Raw genomic sequence first — 13,131 nt, 5'->3', positions numbered from 1 at the left:
ACGTTTTGACAGAGTATTTTGATCTTTATGTACATGATTTTAAAGGATAATGTTCTGAAGCGTTGTACGGGTGTTTGTGTTTGTTTTCATACATGATATTGCGGATAGAAATAGATTCCTGGGTACAGGTGCTGCCACCTAGAATGAAAAACAAATCTGCTGTACGACGAAGTACGGCGGCACGGTGTAAAAAAGATCGATTTGACGTTTGTTGAGTGTTATGAGTCGTGAAATCGCTGCGTTTTTTTTACGAGGTTGCATATTTCTCCCGCGTAGAATTTTCTCTGTGTGCACGGAAATAAGATGGCTGAAAATTTGCCGCAGTAAGGTACGGGGCATGTGAAGTTGGAGTCTTCTTGTGTTTTCTCGTTGGGAATATTAAAACTATCTCCATTTTCCGCGTGTGTTTCGTTAGTACATGTAATAAGTGCACTGTGTACAGATATGAGATGATAGCGAGCTTGTAAATTCAAGTAAAATGGGAGAGTTTAAATTCGGTGTTGAAGACAGTATAGAAGAGGACCAAATCCTGTTCGACTCCGCGAACGGGGGCATCCGGAGGGCCAACGCTCCCCAGGGACGGGGCCATTCCGGGGGCTTCCGGCCCTGGTCCGGGGTCACGTGGAGCCAGGGGAACAACTTCTCGAGAGGACGGGGAAACAATTCAGCTCAACCGAATAGAAATTCGACATCGCCTTCAAAATTTCGGCGGAGCACATCGTATCCCGGAAAACCTCCAAATTCACACTTAGAGCAAGAATTTCAGGTAGACATATGTATAAAATAGACGTATTTAGTTTAGCCTTCATTTAGTCACATAGAAAAATATGTTAGAAGTTTTATCGTTTGGTTTTTCTGTCTTTGAACTATTTGTAATTTCTGAATTTATTGCAACAGAGAGTAAGAACGTTCCTGATAACGGAATATAGAAGTCGATCGGCAGGTTAAGTGACCACTTTACACGCTGTGTAACATTCTTCATTCTGCCTATGTTTAAACATCCACATCAATAAATGCGCACAACACAATATACTTTATTTAACAATGTTTTGAGTGTGTCTAAATGTTTGTAGACCGGCTGGATTTCCTCCTTAGGGAGTTTTATTTAGACCTAAATTTGACGAACAGGGAAAATATTTTTAAGAAAAGGTTATTTTATTTTATTATTTTATTAACATAAACGGCAAATCAGCCTTAATATGAAAGTTACAGGGCTTATGACCTGTCCTTGTCCAATTTATATATTTTTTTAAAAAGAAATATTAGCGTTCTTGTTATATCATCATCGTTCCCTTTCTGCACCTAATGGTGCATAGGGCACTGCATTGGTACACCAATCGCAGCGTATCTTGAACATTGTAACATGAAGGTAAGGTGATCAGTCTTACGCCTCAGGTACCAGTCTAGAGACTATGAACTATTCTAGTCTAAAATCACCCTTTTAAATAATATTTCATATCAACCATGTCGGGAATCGAATCCGAGACCTCTTGCATGGTAGGCAAATGCGCTGACCATTACACCATGAGGCCGATCTTAATATATACCCAAATATTTCAATTTTGTTGGCCATTTTCAACGATTTGTAAATAACTCACGATGAGAAAATGGAAATCAAGTTGGGGTAGGGTAGAGTTCGAACCTCGGACCTCTAATCCGTGAGTCCGCAACACTAGCCACGGGACCACAACCCAATTTAAATTGTTGTGCAACATAAACCATTCTGCCCATGTTAAAACATCCACATTTCCTCTACTCTTCTGTAAATGCCAAGACTTCACATTCCCTTCTCAAAAATATTTTCCCTCTCTGTTGCGACAAATTTAGATCAAATAACTCCTCAGGGAGGAAATCTAGCCGGTCTGCAAACATTTGGCCACACTCAAAACATTATTGATTTAACTAACTGGTAAAAGAAGTATAAACACTGGCAAATTGTTTTCAGGCGTTGCCTAGTGGGTGTATTGGTTCATTCGGGTGAATCTCACTCACGTGATAAAGGTTTACGCTCTTTTACTTCACAAGAGTCAACAAATGGAAGAGTTGTGAATGTAACATAGAGTGTAAAGTGGTCACTTAAACCAGCCAATGACAGGTCATAAGCCCCGTACATGCCTAGATTCATATTTCATTATCAATTTTTTCCCCTCTCTGTTGTAACAAATACTTTTATTAAGTTTATATGTGCAAGCTTTATTATCTATATATTTAAAAAAAACTGCTTTAATTTTCAATTGATTTGGTTTTTTTATGTATGTATCTTTAGAAACACACATATTATTTTTTTTATTGAATTTAGCAATAAATACGCCAAATAACTTATTTTTTGTGCTTGAAGATTTAAATAAATTAATAAAGGTTTTATTTATTTCAAAGGATTAACAAAACCCTTTAAGGGGCCACTTTACACGCTGTATAGCATTCATCATTCTACCCATGTTTAAACATTCGCATTTTAACTGTTGACCTTTTTGAAGAAAATGAGCTGAAACCTTGATTGATGCGGATGAGATTCTATATTTTTGATGTTTGATGTTACTCTGTGGGACATTATTATTTAATATATTAAAATAAAATCACTCTGTTTTTACGTACCACTAATATTTTTTATAATTTGACAATCAAATCAACTAGTTTCGGCAATACTTTGCCTTCTTCAGGGTCAATTAGTTGGATGAGATTAATCTGGCTGAATTATCTCACCTACCAGACAACGCCTAAAAACACTTTTTAAATTTTTATATTTCCTAAACCCGTAAATTTAATTAACAATGTTGTAAGTGTGTCCAAATGTTTGTAAACAAGCTTGATTTCCTCCCTAGGGAGATATTAAAATTTGAAATGGGCGTTTCTGTCTCGCAAATTAAACTGTTTCTAAAAAAGTTTATTTATTTATGCTTTATTTAAGTTAATAACATCTTGTTTATTTATTTAACACTTTATATACAAATATAATTATATACATAAAAAGGCGGGTGTATTGCCTTAAGACGATTTCTTCCTACCAACCCAAACAGTTTATTGAAAAATAAAAAATTTAAAAAGGTGTTTTTACACTAGAATATTTCATAGCCCGTGGACTGGTATCTGAAGCGTAAGACTGATCATCTTAACCTCAAGCAACAAAAATGATCAAGATACACTGCGACTGGTGTACTTATTCAGTGCCCTATGCACCATTAGGTGCGGAAAGGGAACTATGATGTATGATGACCCAAACTGTTCAGTTTGAGATAAATTACAAGTATGTTCTAGGTAATTATAGTGAGAATGTTTTTTTTTTTTTTGCACCACAACAGGCCAGGAGGCCCAATTACAGTGGTGAATTACATTACAGAACAACCAGGCTTGAGAAAAATCACATTTTTAAATTTTTGTGTTCTCGCCGGGAATCGAACCCGGAACCTTCCGTGCGTGAGTCAAGCGTCTTGACCACTACTCCACGGAGGCCGCCAATGCCGCCGCATTATGCAGAATCTTATAATTTTAAACAAAAATTTAAAACAATAATTATCTAAAAATTTACACTTTACTATGAAGCGAGGAGTGGAGAGGGGATGGGAAGGAAAGAAGAGGGAAAAGGGAACAACTCAAATATTTAGACAGTGACATTTCAATCTTGATTTAAACGTAAATAAAAAAGGGCGTCTCTAACATCCAAAGGATAAATATAAACTCCTAATAACATTTCAATTTTTTTGTAAAAATTTTTCAAGAACGTATTTTTAAAAATTAATTTTTAATATTTAAATGCTAACAGCAACGTAGTACAAGTAACTACTAAAACATTTTCACAAAAGTTTATTAAACTGTTCTTTAAGTAACAGTTTCACGTATCCTGACTAATTTTTCATACAGTTTTACAATTCTGATTATTTTATTAACATAAATGGCAAAATTGCCTTTTACAAAACTTATAATTTGTTTATTTATTAACGGACATTGTCCATGTATACAATTTAAAGGGTTTAAATATTACAATAAAAGAATAGTTAAAAACATAAAAAAAAAAAAAGAAAAGAAGCATTGACAAACATAAGGGACATCGAGGCAAGATCTGGACTATTTATTTTGTGCTCGTTTAAATCGACAATATTATCAACATAATTTTATTGAGTCCAATCATGAGTCAGATGAATCTCACCAATTTATAGAGGTTTCGGCTCTTTATTTCGCAAAAGTCAACAGATGGAAGAGTTGAGGAAATGTGGATGTTAAAACATAGGCGGAATAGTGAATGTAGCACGGTTACCCTATAAATTGTATATATATATAGATAATTTATATAGCGCCGTTTTTGTGAAAATCACCTCAAGGGCGCTGCACAATAAATAAATATCCCAACACGTATTGTAGCTACATAGCGCATGGACGGTTGGGATTCTTGTTCCTCGTCTCCAATTATGATATATAGGAGCTAGATTACAGCACGTCTTGCAGCTACAGAGCGCATAGACAATAAGAAATCAAGCCCCTATTTACATTTTTTATTTTAAAATAAAGTTTAGAGACTTAGTGATATTTTTTTTTTATAAAAAACAAATTTATAAAAATAGAAGTTAGATTACAAGTCTTGCAGCTACTGAGCGCATGGATGGTTGGAATTCTAGATCTCATTTACTAAATTTGGATATTTGATAGTTGATAATTTTTACCTATTGAAGCTAGATTACAAATCGTCTTGCAGCTCCAAAGTGCATGGACGAGTGAAATTCTGGCAACTTAAAATTATTTATAAATTTACAAAAACAAACGTTGAGCATAATAGTAAATTTGTAAAGTGCTCGTGCGAAAGAGTAAACAATAAAAAACTAAACAGATAAAGCACCGTTTCAACACTATGGATAACATAACAGATAAATATATCCGAAGGGTAGCTTTCGTAGATTTTGGGTAGTCACTAGTCACTGTCGCAGTGTCGCACAAGTGCATACACATGTTTTCGATAAATTCCTAGAAGATGGTCCGGTCCACGTGTAGTTGCCGGAGGGGGCAAAGATGCCTATTGTTCCAACGACTTTGTATCCATTTTAGTCTGTATTATTTCGTTTTATAATGTGTATGAAATTCCCGCTCAATTTTATATGTATACATGGACAATGTCCGTTAGTAAATAAATATAAATAATAAAAAAAGGTAAATAAATAGTAAATAAATAAATAAAATATACATAAATAAAAAAAAAATAAAAAAAAGATAATGTTTCACCTGTCGCCGTGTATTCCACTATCCGCAACGACCACAAACCACAACACCTTATTTTGTTAGGAATTCAACGAAGGGTGAACAGGCCAATTACGAACCGTCCTGTTACAAATTTCTAAAAATATAAAAAGTATTAATGTATAAGTGTAATATAATGGGAATTTTTTGTTTTTCTTTCACGAAATGAGACAAAAAAATTGCGTAAATTCATATCATCATCATCATTCCCTTTCCGCACCCAATGGTGCATAGGGCACTGCATTGGTTCTCCAATCGCAGCGTATCTTGATCATTTTTGTCACACGAAGGTAAGATGATCAGTCTTACATTTCAGGTACTTTGATATATTCTGGTGTGAAAACACCCTTTTAAATCAATATTTCATATCGACCATGTCGGGTATCGAATCCGAGACCTCTTGCATGGTAGGCAAACGCGCTGACCATTATACCACGAGGGAGAATTCATGATAGTAGGTGATAGAAAAATTAAGTAATGCAATAAACTAAAAATTCACGATGGAAAAATAGATAAAGTAAAACAAAAAAAACATTTGGGGGTAATAATAATTGATAATAAACTAAAATTTGCATCACATTTTGAGTATATCAGCTTTCTAAAAAGTATCTAAAGAGCCTCTTTTATGTTTTTTTTATTTTTAAATAGTCAAAGTAATAGGAGAATCCTACTCCGAAAACCCCTTCGGGTACATGGAACAGATCAACATCCAGAGCGACGTTGTTCAGCATAGCGATAGCCTTTCCAACGGCAGGGTGCTCCTGTATATCGGAATATGAAACAATCTATGCTGGCACTATCTTAGGTAATTATCAGGAACATACAAACCAACGCTCATCATAATCTCAGAATTATCGATCATACCGCGCAACAATCGATAAAAATGTGTAGTCAAATACACATTCCTTCTAGTCTCTAAACTGTTGTGGCCGAGCATACCCTGGAGAAACTCGGTCGGGTAGGGCCGAGGATAATACCCGCACTCTCTCATGTAGAGATATCTCAGAAACTTCTTTTGGATTTTCTCTATCATAAGAGAGTACTTCAGTTCATGTGGCCCCCGAATCATCGAGCCACTCTCGAGTCTACTTCGCACCGAGGAGTTGTAAAGAGTTCTCAGTGCGCGGGTATTTTCGAAAACCCTGGCAGTACGCAGAACAAATCCTAACATCTTGAATGCATTACCACTGATTGTCTCTATGCGTTCATGAAATGTCAGAGTGCTCACAAATCTAACGCTCAGATCCTCAACATTCGATGTTCGTATCAGATTCTGGTCGTACATTTTGTAGCGAAAACAAATAGTTTTTTTGGCCGAGTTATACGAGTATACCTCAACGACTTCCTTATTAAATATGGCGTCTTGTGCCCTGCTTTTTTTAATGAAAGAAAATTGTCATTTACTGGTGAAGGCACTCTTTTTTTTTACTTATCTTGACTTTATCACTAAGGATAATTTATACATTCATATTATATTATGTATGTTTTTACCTTATAGATAACCACGTTAGTTCAATATTCTCTTATCGTTGTGTGTTCTCTTCCTGTTTATGAAGGTAGGGATACATTTACCGTATTAAACGACATTTTTCCGAGTCAAGGCGGATGAAGAATACAGGTCAAATTTATGAAATAAAACAAAATATGAAATTAACATTTTAATCACAAACTTCGTGATTTTCGATGTTAAATAATAAAGCTAATAAACGACCCGACCCTTTGATCTCTTTTTTGATTTTTTTAACAAAAACAACGGCCATTGTAACAATATTTAGATATAAATCGACATGCATACATTTTTACTATTTATATTTTTCTATTTTTATTTTGTATATTTTTCTATTTTTATTTAGTATATTGTTTTGATTATTTTGCATATGTTTTGATAACCTGTATATTGTTTTAATATATAAATAAATATTTTTGATTTATATATCGAAGAGTCCCGACTTAACACGGAATTTTCTAACAAGTCGGGACATAAAAAACGTAATTTTGTCTATATAAAATTGTGTATTTTGTGCATTAAATAAAATAAAAATAAAATAAAAAAAACAATATTATAGGCCAAAAATAGTTTTTTATATACTTATAAGTAAATACAATGCAAAAAAAAATAAGGAAAAAGGCGTGCCCGTGAAAAGCCACTCCGTATAATTCCACAAGTAAAAAAATATATGGCAATAATAAAAAAAAGAACATGATATTATGAATATTTTTTTGTTGACTCCGTCTTAAAAATTTCCTTTCGTTAGCGGATGCACACGGAGTAACCCCAAATCAGTCTTCCTTCCTTTCTTCTTTCAAAGAAGAGAAAGTAAATATTATATTTATTTATTTATATATACGCCCAATGGGCATTTTTAAGGACATATGTATGTATAGAAAATGAATACAAAAGAAAGTAGAAAGACACAATGGCATATAGTAGACTTGGTGGGAGTGGAAGCGTGAGAGAGGTGTTTATAATTGAATTTGATTCAGTGATCGTTTGAAAGAAGACAACTCGTTATCAAAGAAATCAAGACTGGTATGTTTGTTGGCAGACCTGAGAATTCTGGGCATAGGGTAATCTAAACCATGGTTAGTTCTATGGTTATTGGTATGGAAAAGTAAGGTTTCTTGTTGGGATATTTAATTTTATTGAGTTTATTAAACTTGTTCAGGCGCATCAAAGAGTGAGTTGAGAGTTTTTAATAGGACTAGAAGGTCGGATTTATTTCGACAGTCTTGAAGAGAAGATCATATATTTAAGGTAGTTTCTAACTCATTATACGTATATTGGTCTCTGGATAAGCCCAACCTCCAGCCTATCTTTCTTCAAAATCGATGTTAAACTGATTCAATATTTTTGATTTAACAGAATATCCTCTGATTTTACTCATGTCCGTACAATCAAAACTCTTTATTGCTCAACTGTTCGCCCTCTTCTTGAATATGCCTCAGTGGTCTGGTCTCCATTCTATGTCAATCGCATAAATCACATTGAATCAGTCCAACATCGCTTGCTTCGAAAAATAGCGTGGATGCTCGGACTAGAGAGAGATAATTATTCTTATGCTGAAATAGAGTCAATGTTAAATATTTCTAGTCAACAAAAACGTAGAACTAATATTGACTCCATATATATGTTCGGCATACTAAATGGTATAATCGATGTTCCATCATTACTGGGACAAGTAAAATTCAATATTCCGACTCGTAGATTGAGAAACAATGAAGTACTGTTCATCGATCAGCATAGAACAAACTATGGCCTAAATTCTCCAATGACCCGCCTTTGTTGTATTGTTAACTCAAGACAGGATCTGGACTTTTTTGGTTCAAGTCTACAACGATTTAAACGAGCACTAAATAAATAGTCCAGATCTTGTCTCGATGTCCCTTATGTTTGTCAATGCTTCTTACTTTTTTCTTTAAATGTTTTAAACTACTCTTTTATTGTAATATTTAAACTTTATAAATTGTATACATGGACAATGTCCGTTAATAAATAAATAAATAAATAAATGATGTGAAAATCATTATATGGATACCAGATAACAGAGGAATACTCTAGGTGCGGGTGAACTAGGAAACAGAAGAGAGCTTTAAGGGTACTGATATTTTTGAAGTCAGTTGTGCTTCTGTGAATAAATCCAAGGAGTTTTAAGGATTTATTGATAACATTTTCAATATGAATTGTAAAAGAAAGTTTAGTGTCAAGTGTAATACTTAAATCTCGTATACTAGAAACAGGTGATAATATTTCATCGTTCAGTGAGTAGTCTTATATGACTTGATTTTACAGACAAAAAATCTCAACCTTGCGCCTACTGAAGTTGAGATGCAGATTGTTGAATGAGCACCAGGTGCTAAAAGACAGTAAATCAGATTGTAATAGTGGACAATCGGAAGGATTGTCTCTCTGTTTGAGAATCTTAGTGTCGTCAGCAAACAGCTAAATTGATGAAGTAAGAAAAACATTTTTTAGACCATTAATGAATAGATTAAATAGCAAAGGAGCAAGGTGAGCTTTCTGTGGTACACCTGAAGATATATATTTTATTTTTTTTTATTTTTTTTTTTATTATATTGAAAACATATTATACATAATTATATACAATATTTCCAAGGAGTTTTTTAAAAAAAAACTCATTTAGGGACATACAGATAATATTTTTTTTAGAGACGTTTTTAAATTTTAAACTATAAGTAATATTATTTAACAAAAGCAGAAAAATTAAAATTATGATATACTACAAATTAAAAAGGGTATGAAAAATACTTGAAAATAACAGAATAAACAGAATACTAGGCATGGAAATAAATTCAAAATAATGTTTACATTATGCAATCTGGGAAAGAAAATTGAAAAAGTTTAAAAATTACATGGATGTATATATACATACTGAACTAGTACAAAATAAAATCATTTTTTTTAATTAACAAAATATGCGCACACCCAATACAGGTTATTTTTTTTAATCAAAAACGTTGAAAAAATTGAAATTATGTATACAAGCCAAAAAGAGTATATAAAAAGAAAAAAACACAAATAACATTTAAATAGTATTAAAAATTACATATACAAGCAAAAACGGTGAAATATTAAAAGGTATATGTTCAAGATGCGCATTCTCTATAAACTAACATTATTTATTCAAAGTACTTCTGGAAAAAATAATTCTTCAATTATTAATTCTTATATGAAAGTATATAAATAAATAAGCGTGTAAAACCTTTTTAAATAAGTCTAATTAGATTAAATTCGCTCCCATATACCTGTGTGAAAAATTTCAACGCTTATCAGTTCTTGGTTTACCTCTTCGTTCTAATTCTCGAGGCACTCTCTTAATACCCATCCACAATTCCTCTTTCTTCTCTAACTCATATAGTGTCCATGCGGCTTGACTGTGGAATCATCTCCCACCCACCATCAAAGATGTTACTACATTATCTCTGTTTAAATCACGTTTGAAAAACATCTCCTTTCTCTTCCTTAATCTCTCCTCCTTTCCTTTTTCCTCTTTCCTCTTTTTTCCTTTTCCCATTGAGTGATTTAAGGTAATTTATAAACAAATACGTTTATTTCTATTGTTATATACTTTTAGCTTTTTAATCTTTTTTTTTCTATTGAATATGTTCTGTAACTTGAATTATAAAAAATATTTTATTGGTTGGTTGGAAGAAATTGCCATTTGGCAATAAGCCCGCCAATTTACAAATAACATTATGTACAAAAGTTAAATAAATAAATTTGGAGAAATAAAACTTATACTTTGTTTTTTGATACACTCACTTTATTTTTACCAACTAGTTTCGGTAACCAACTGTTACCTTCTTCTGGGTATTTGTATAACTAAACATACATAAAAGAAACAGTGAACAAATTAGTGGTTGTCGATAAGGATGAGGGAGGGGATAATTGTGTTCAAGGTGGGGGAAGGGAAGGGAAGGGGGTAATTGCGTTCAGGGTAGAGTTCGATTTTATGTGAAAAATATTAAAAATGGGACTATGACTTGAGTTTAATTGATTATTAATTATGTCTAAGTTCTGTTTTACCGCTTTTTTATTTCTAAAAGTTCAAAAAGATTAGTTAGTTTATTTTTGGGTGAGTGTCCACGTTTCGACGCCGTAAAAAAGTACCGAGAAGACGTAACATCGAGTGATGCGCATTCGCAGGTCTAAATTAAAGTCTCCACTGCAAAGAAGGTCGCGCATCCTGGAAAAGCAGTCTCGCGCCACCTCTATTCTGACTTTGATCTCTCGCGAGTGATCCCATTTATCATTCAGCCAGCATCCTAAATATTTATATTGATGAACTTGCTCAATAAACTGCGCTCCAAGTTTTAAAGTCATTGGGAAAGTATGTGGCTTTTTCCGAATAACCATAGTCTTGGAAATATTCATCTCTAGCCCTTATAGTTGCAGGCTTTCCACGCTATCTGCTAGAAGGACAGTATCATCCGCGTATCGGATATTGTTTATAATTTGTCCATTTATGCTGATGCCGTTTGTTAGTTCATTTAGTGCATTTCTGAAAATGGCTTCCGAGTACATATTAAAAAGGAGAGGAGACAGAAGGCGCATCTCTCGGCTTAAGAACTTGCGCGACTGGTTCCATTGCAGCGCTCAGTCCTTGTTCAGGGCAGCTGCCAATAAAGTGAGAATCGCAATGATGATTTCCAACCTCCATCGGGGAGAGGAACCATAAGAAGAAGAAGAAGTTTATTTTTATTATTTAAATGCAATATTTCAATTCCATTTTCAAAATTAAAAGAATTATTATTTGTTATAATATGGTCAGCAACTTCCCTCATCCTTATCGAGACCCACTGATTTGTTCACTGTTTCTTTTACGTATGTTTAGTTATACAAATACCCTGAAGAAGGTAACAATTGGTTACCAAAACTAGTTGGTAAAAATAAACTAGGAAACATACAAGACGACGACATAATATTAGTCAAAAATGCTGACATACATAAATATAACACCAGACAACAAAAACACTATCATATTGAAAAAGCAAAGACAAACACAGGACAGTCAAAAATACTACATAATGGACTTAAACACTACAACGACCTACCTTACTACTTGAAAACTTTTAATGGAGACAAATTTAAAATCAATCTGAAAAAACACATGATGACTGAACTAACTAGACTAGACGAGACATAAAATGACTAGACAATATTAAATTTCTAATGTAACCCTAACGGGTTTTTTAAAATTGTAAATAAATAAAAAAATTTAAAAAAAGTGAGTATCAAAAAACAAAGTATAAGTTTTATTTCTTCAAATTTAATTTAAAAATAAACACAAAGTTATTGCAGAAAATATTAAAAATACTAATTAGATTAAATTATAATTACATTATAATTGGAAACTATAAACTAAAATCTCAACCGTCCATGCGCTATGCAGCTGCAAAACGTGTCATTTATTTCACAGCGCCCTTGAGTTGTTTTTAACAAAAAATGGCGCTATGTAAATTATCCTCAATAATAACAATAATTATTAGCTATCTTTCCACTGAAATATTACATTTCATGTACGTATACTCTTATCTATTAAGGCCATTGATAAGAATATATTTTACTAGGACAGGTATATTTTCAACTTAATGATCCTGAGTTGCGTTTTTTGCGCAGCATGTGATTTTTACGACCTTAAACAATTTAAAACATACGGAATATAATCCAACTTACCTGGTTGTGTATCGCCAAACTATATATTGACAAAGACACCCCTAGTCTCTGAGCATAGACTATCGAATCATTGTATAAAACCGATATTTTTTCGATCTTACGATTTCAAATATCGGAAACCCGGTATTTCGATATTTTCTGGATATTTTATCTAAATCTATATTTATATATATATATAATGTCGATGGATGCAGTAAACGAGAAAGACCGAGAAAGACATGGCACGATCAAGACCATCAAATACTTGAAGATGGACATGTCAAAAGTCGGAATAATCGGCGTGCGTGCATGAGAAGATGTATGAATGTAGAGGACCTCGCCTCCGTGGTGTAGTGGTCAAGACGCTTGACTCACGCACGGGAGGTTCCGGGTTCGATTCCCGGTGAGAACACAAGAATTAAAATGTGATTTTTCTCAAGCCTGGGTGCTCTGTGATGTAATTCACCACTCTAATTAGGCCTCCTGGCCTGTTGTGGTGCAAAAAAAAAATGTAATGTAAATGTAAGATAGAGTGTTATGGCGCTCTATCCTCTCTGCCTACCCCTACGGGGAAACGGCGTGATGGTTTGTTGTTGTTGTTGTTACTAGCGGACCCGACAGACGTTGTCCTGCCCGAACGTTGGCTTACCTGCTATCGTTTTGGAAATATACTTTTCATCTAGGTACTTGTTTGTGATTAAATTCCAAAAATAAAAATTGTTGATATTAAAAAA

General features: G+C 33.5%; 1 protein-coding gene across 2 annotated transcripts in view; it reads left to right on the top strand.

Annotated features, from left to right (window-relative positions):
* The first annotated feature begins 272 nt into the window (after window positions 1–272).
* The window catches only part of LOC148278627 (translational regulator orb2-like), a 273,697-nt gene continuing 260,838 nt past the window's right edge, over window positions 273–13,131 (top strand). The window contains exon 1 of one of the 2 annotated variants that reach the window (XM_088231119.1): window positions 273–766. In XM_088231119.1, the coding sequence (XP_088087245.1) occupies window positions 479–766 (288 nt within the window). In that variant the 5' untranslated portion in view covers window positions 273–478. The remainder of the gene's footprint in view (window positions 767–13,131) is intronic. The other variant, XR_015823137.1, reaches the window with a different exon arrangement.

Source organism: Micrasema longulum, unplaced genomic scaffold (genome assembly GCF_059751315.1).
Source record: "Micrasema longulum isolate JH-2025_06_02 unplaced genomic scaffold, ASM5975131v1 h1tg000850l, whole genome shotgun sequence".
Lineage (NCBI taxonomy): Eukaryota > Metazoa > Arthropoda > Insecta > Trichoptera > Brachycentridae > Micrasema > Micrasema longulum.
This window is presented reverse-complemented; position numbering and strand designations above follow the sequence as displayed.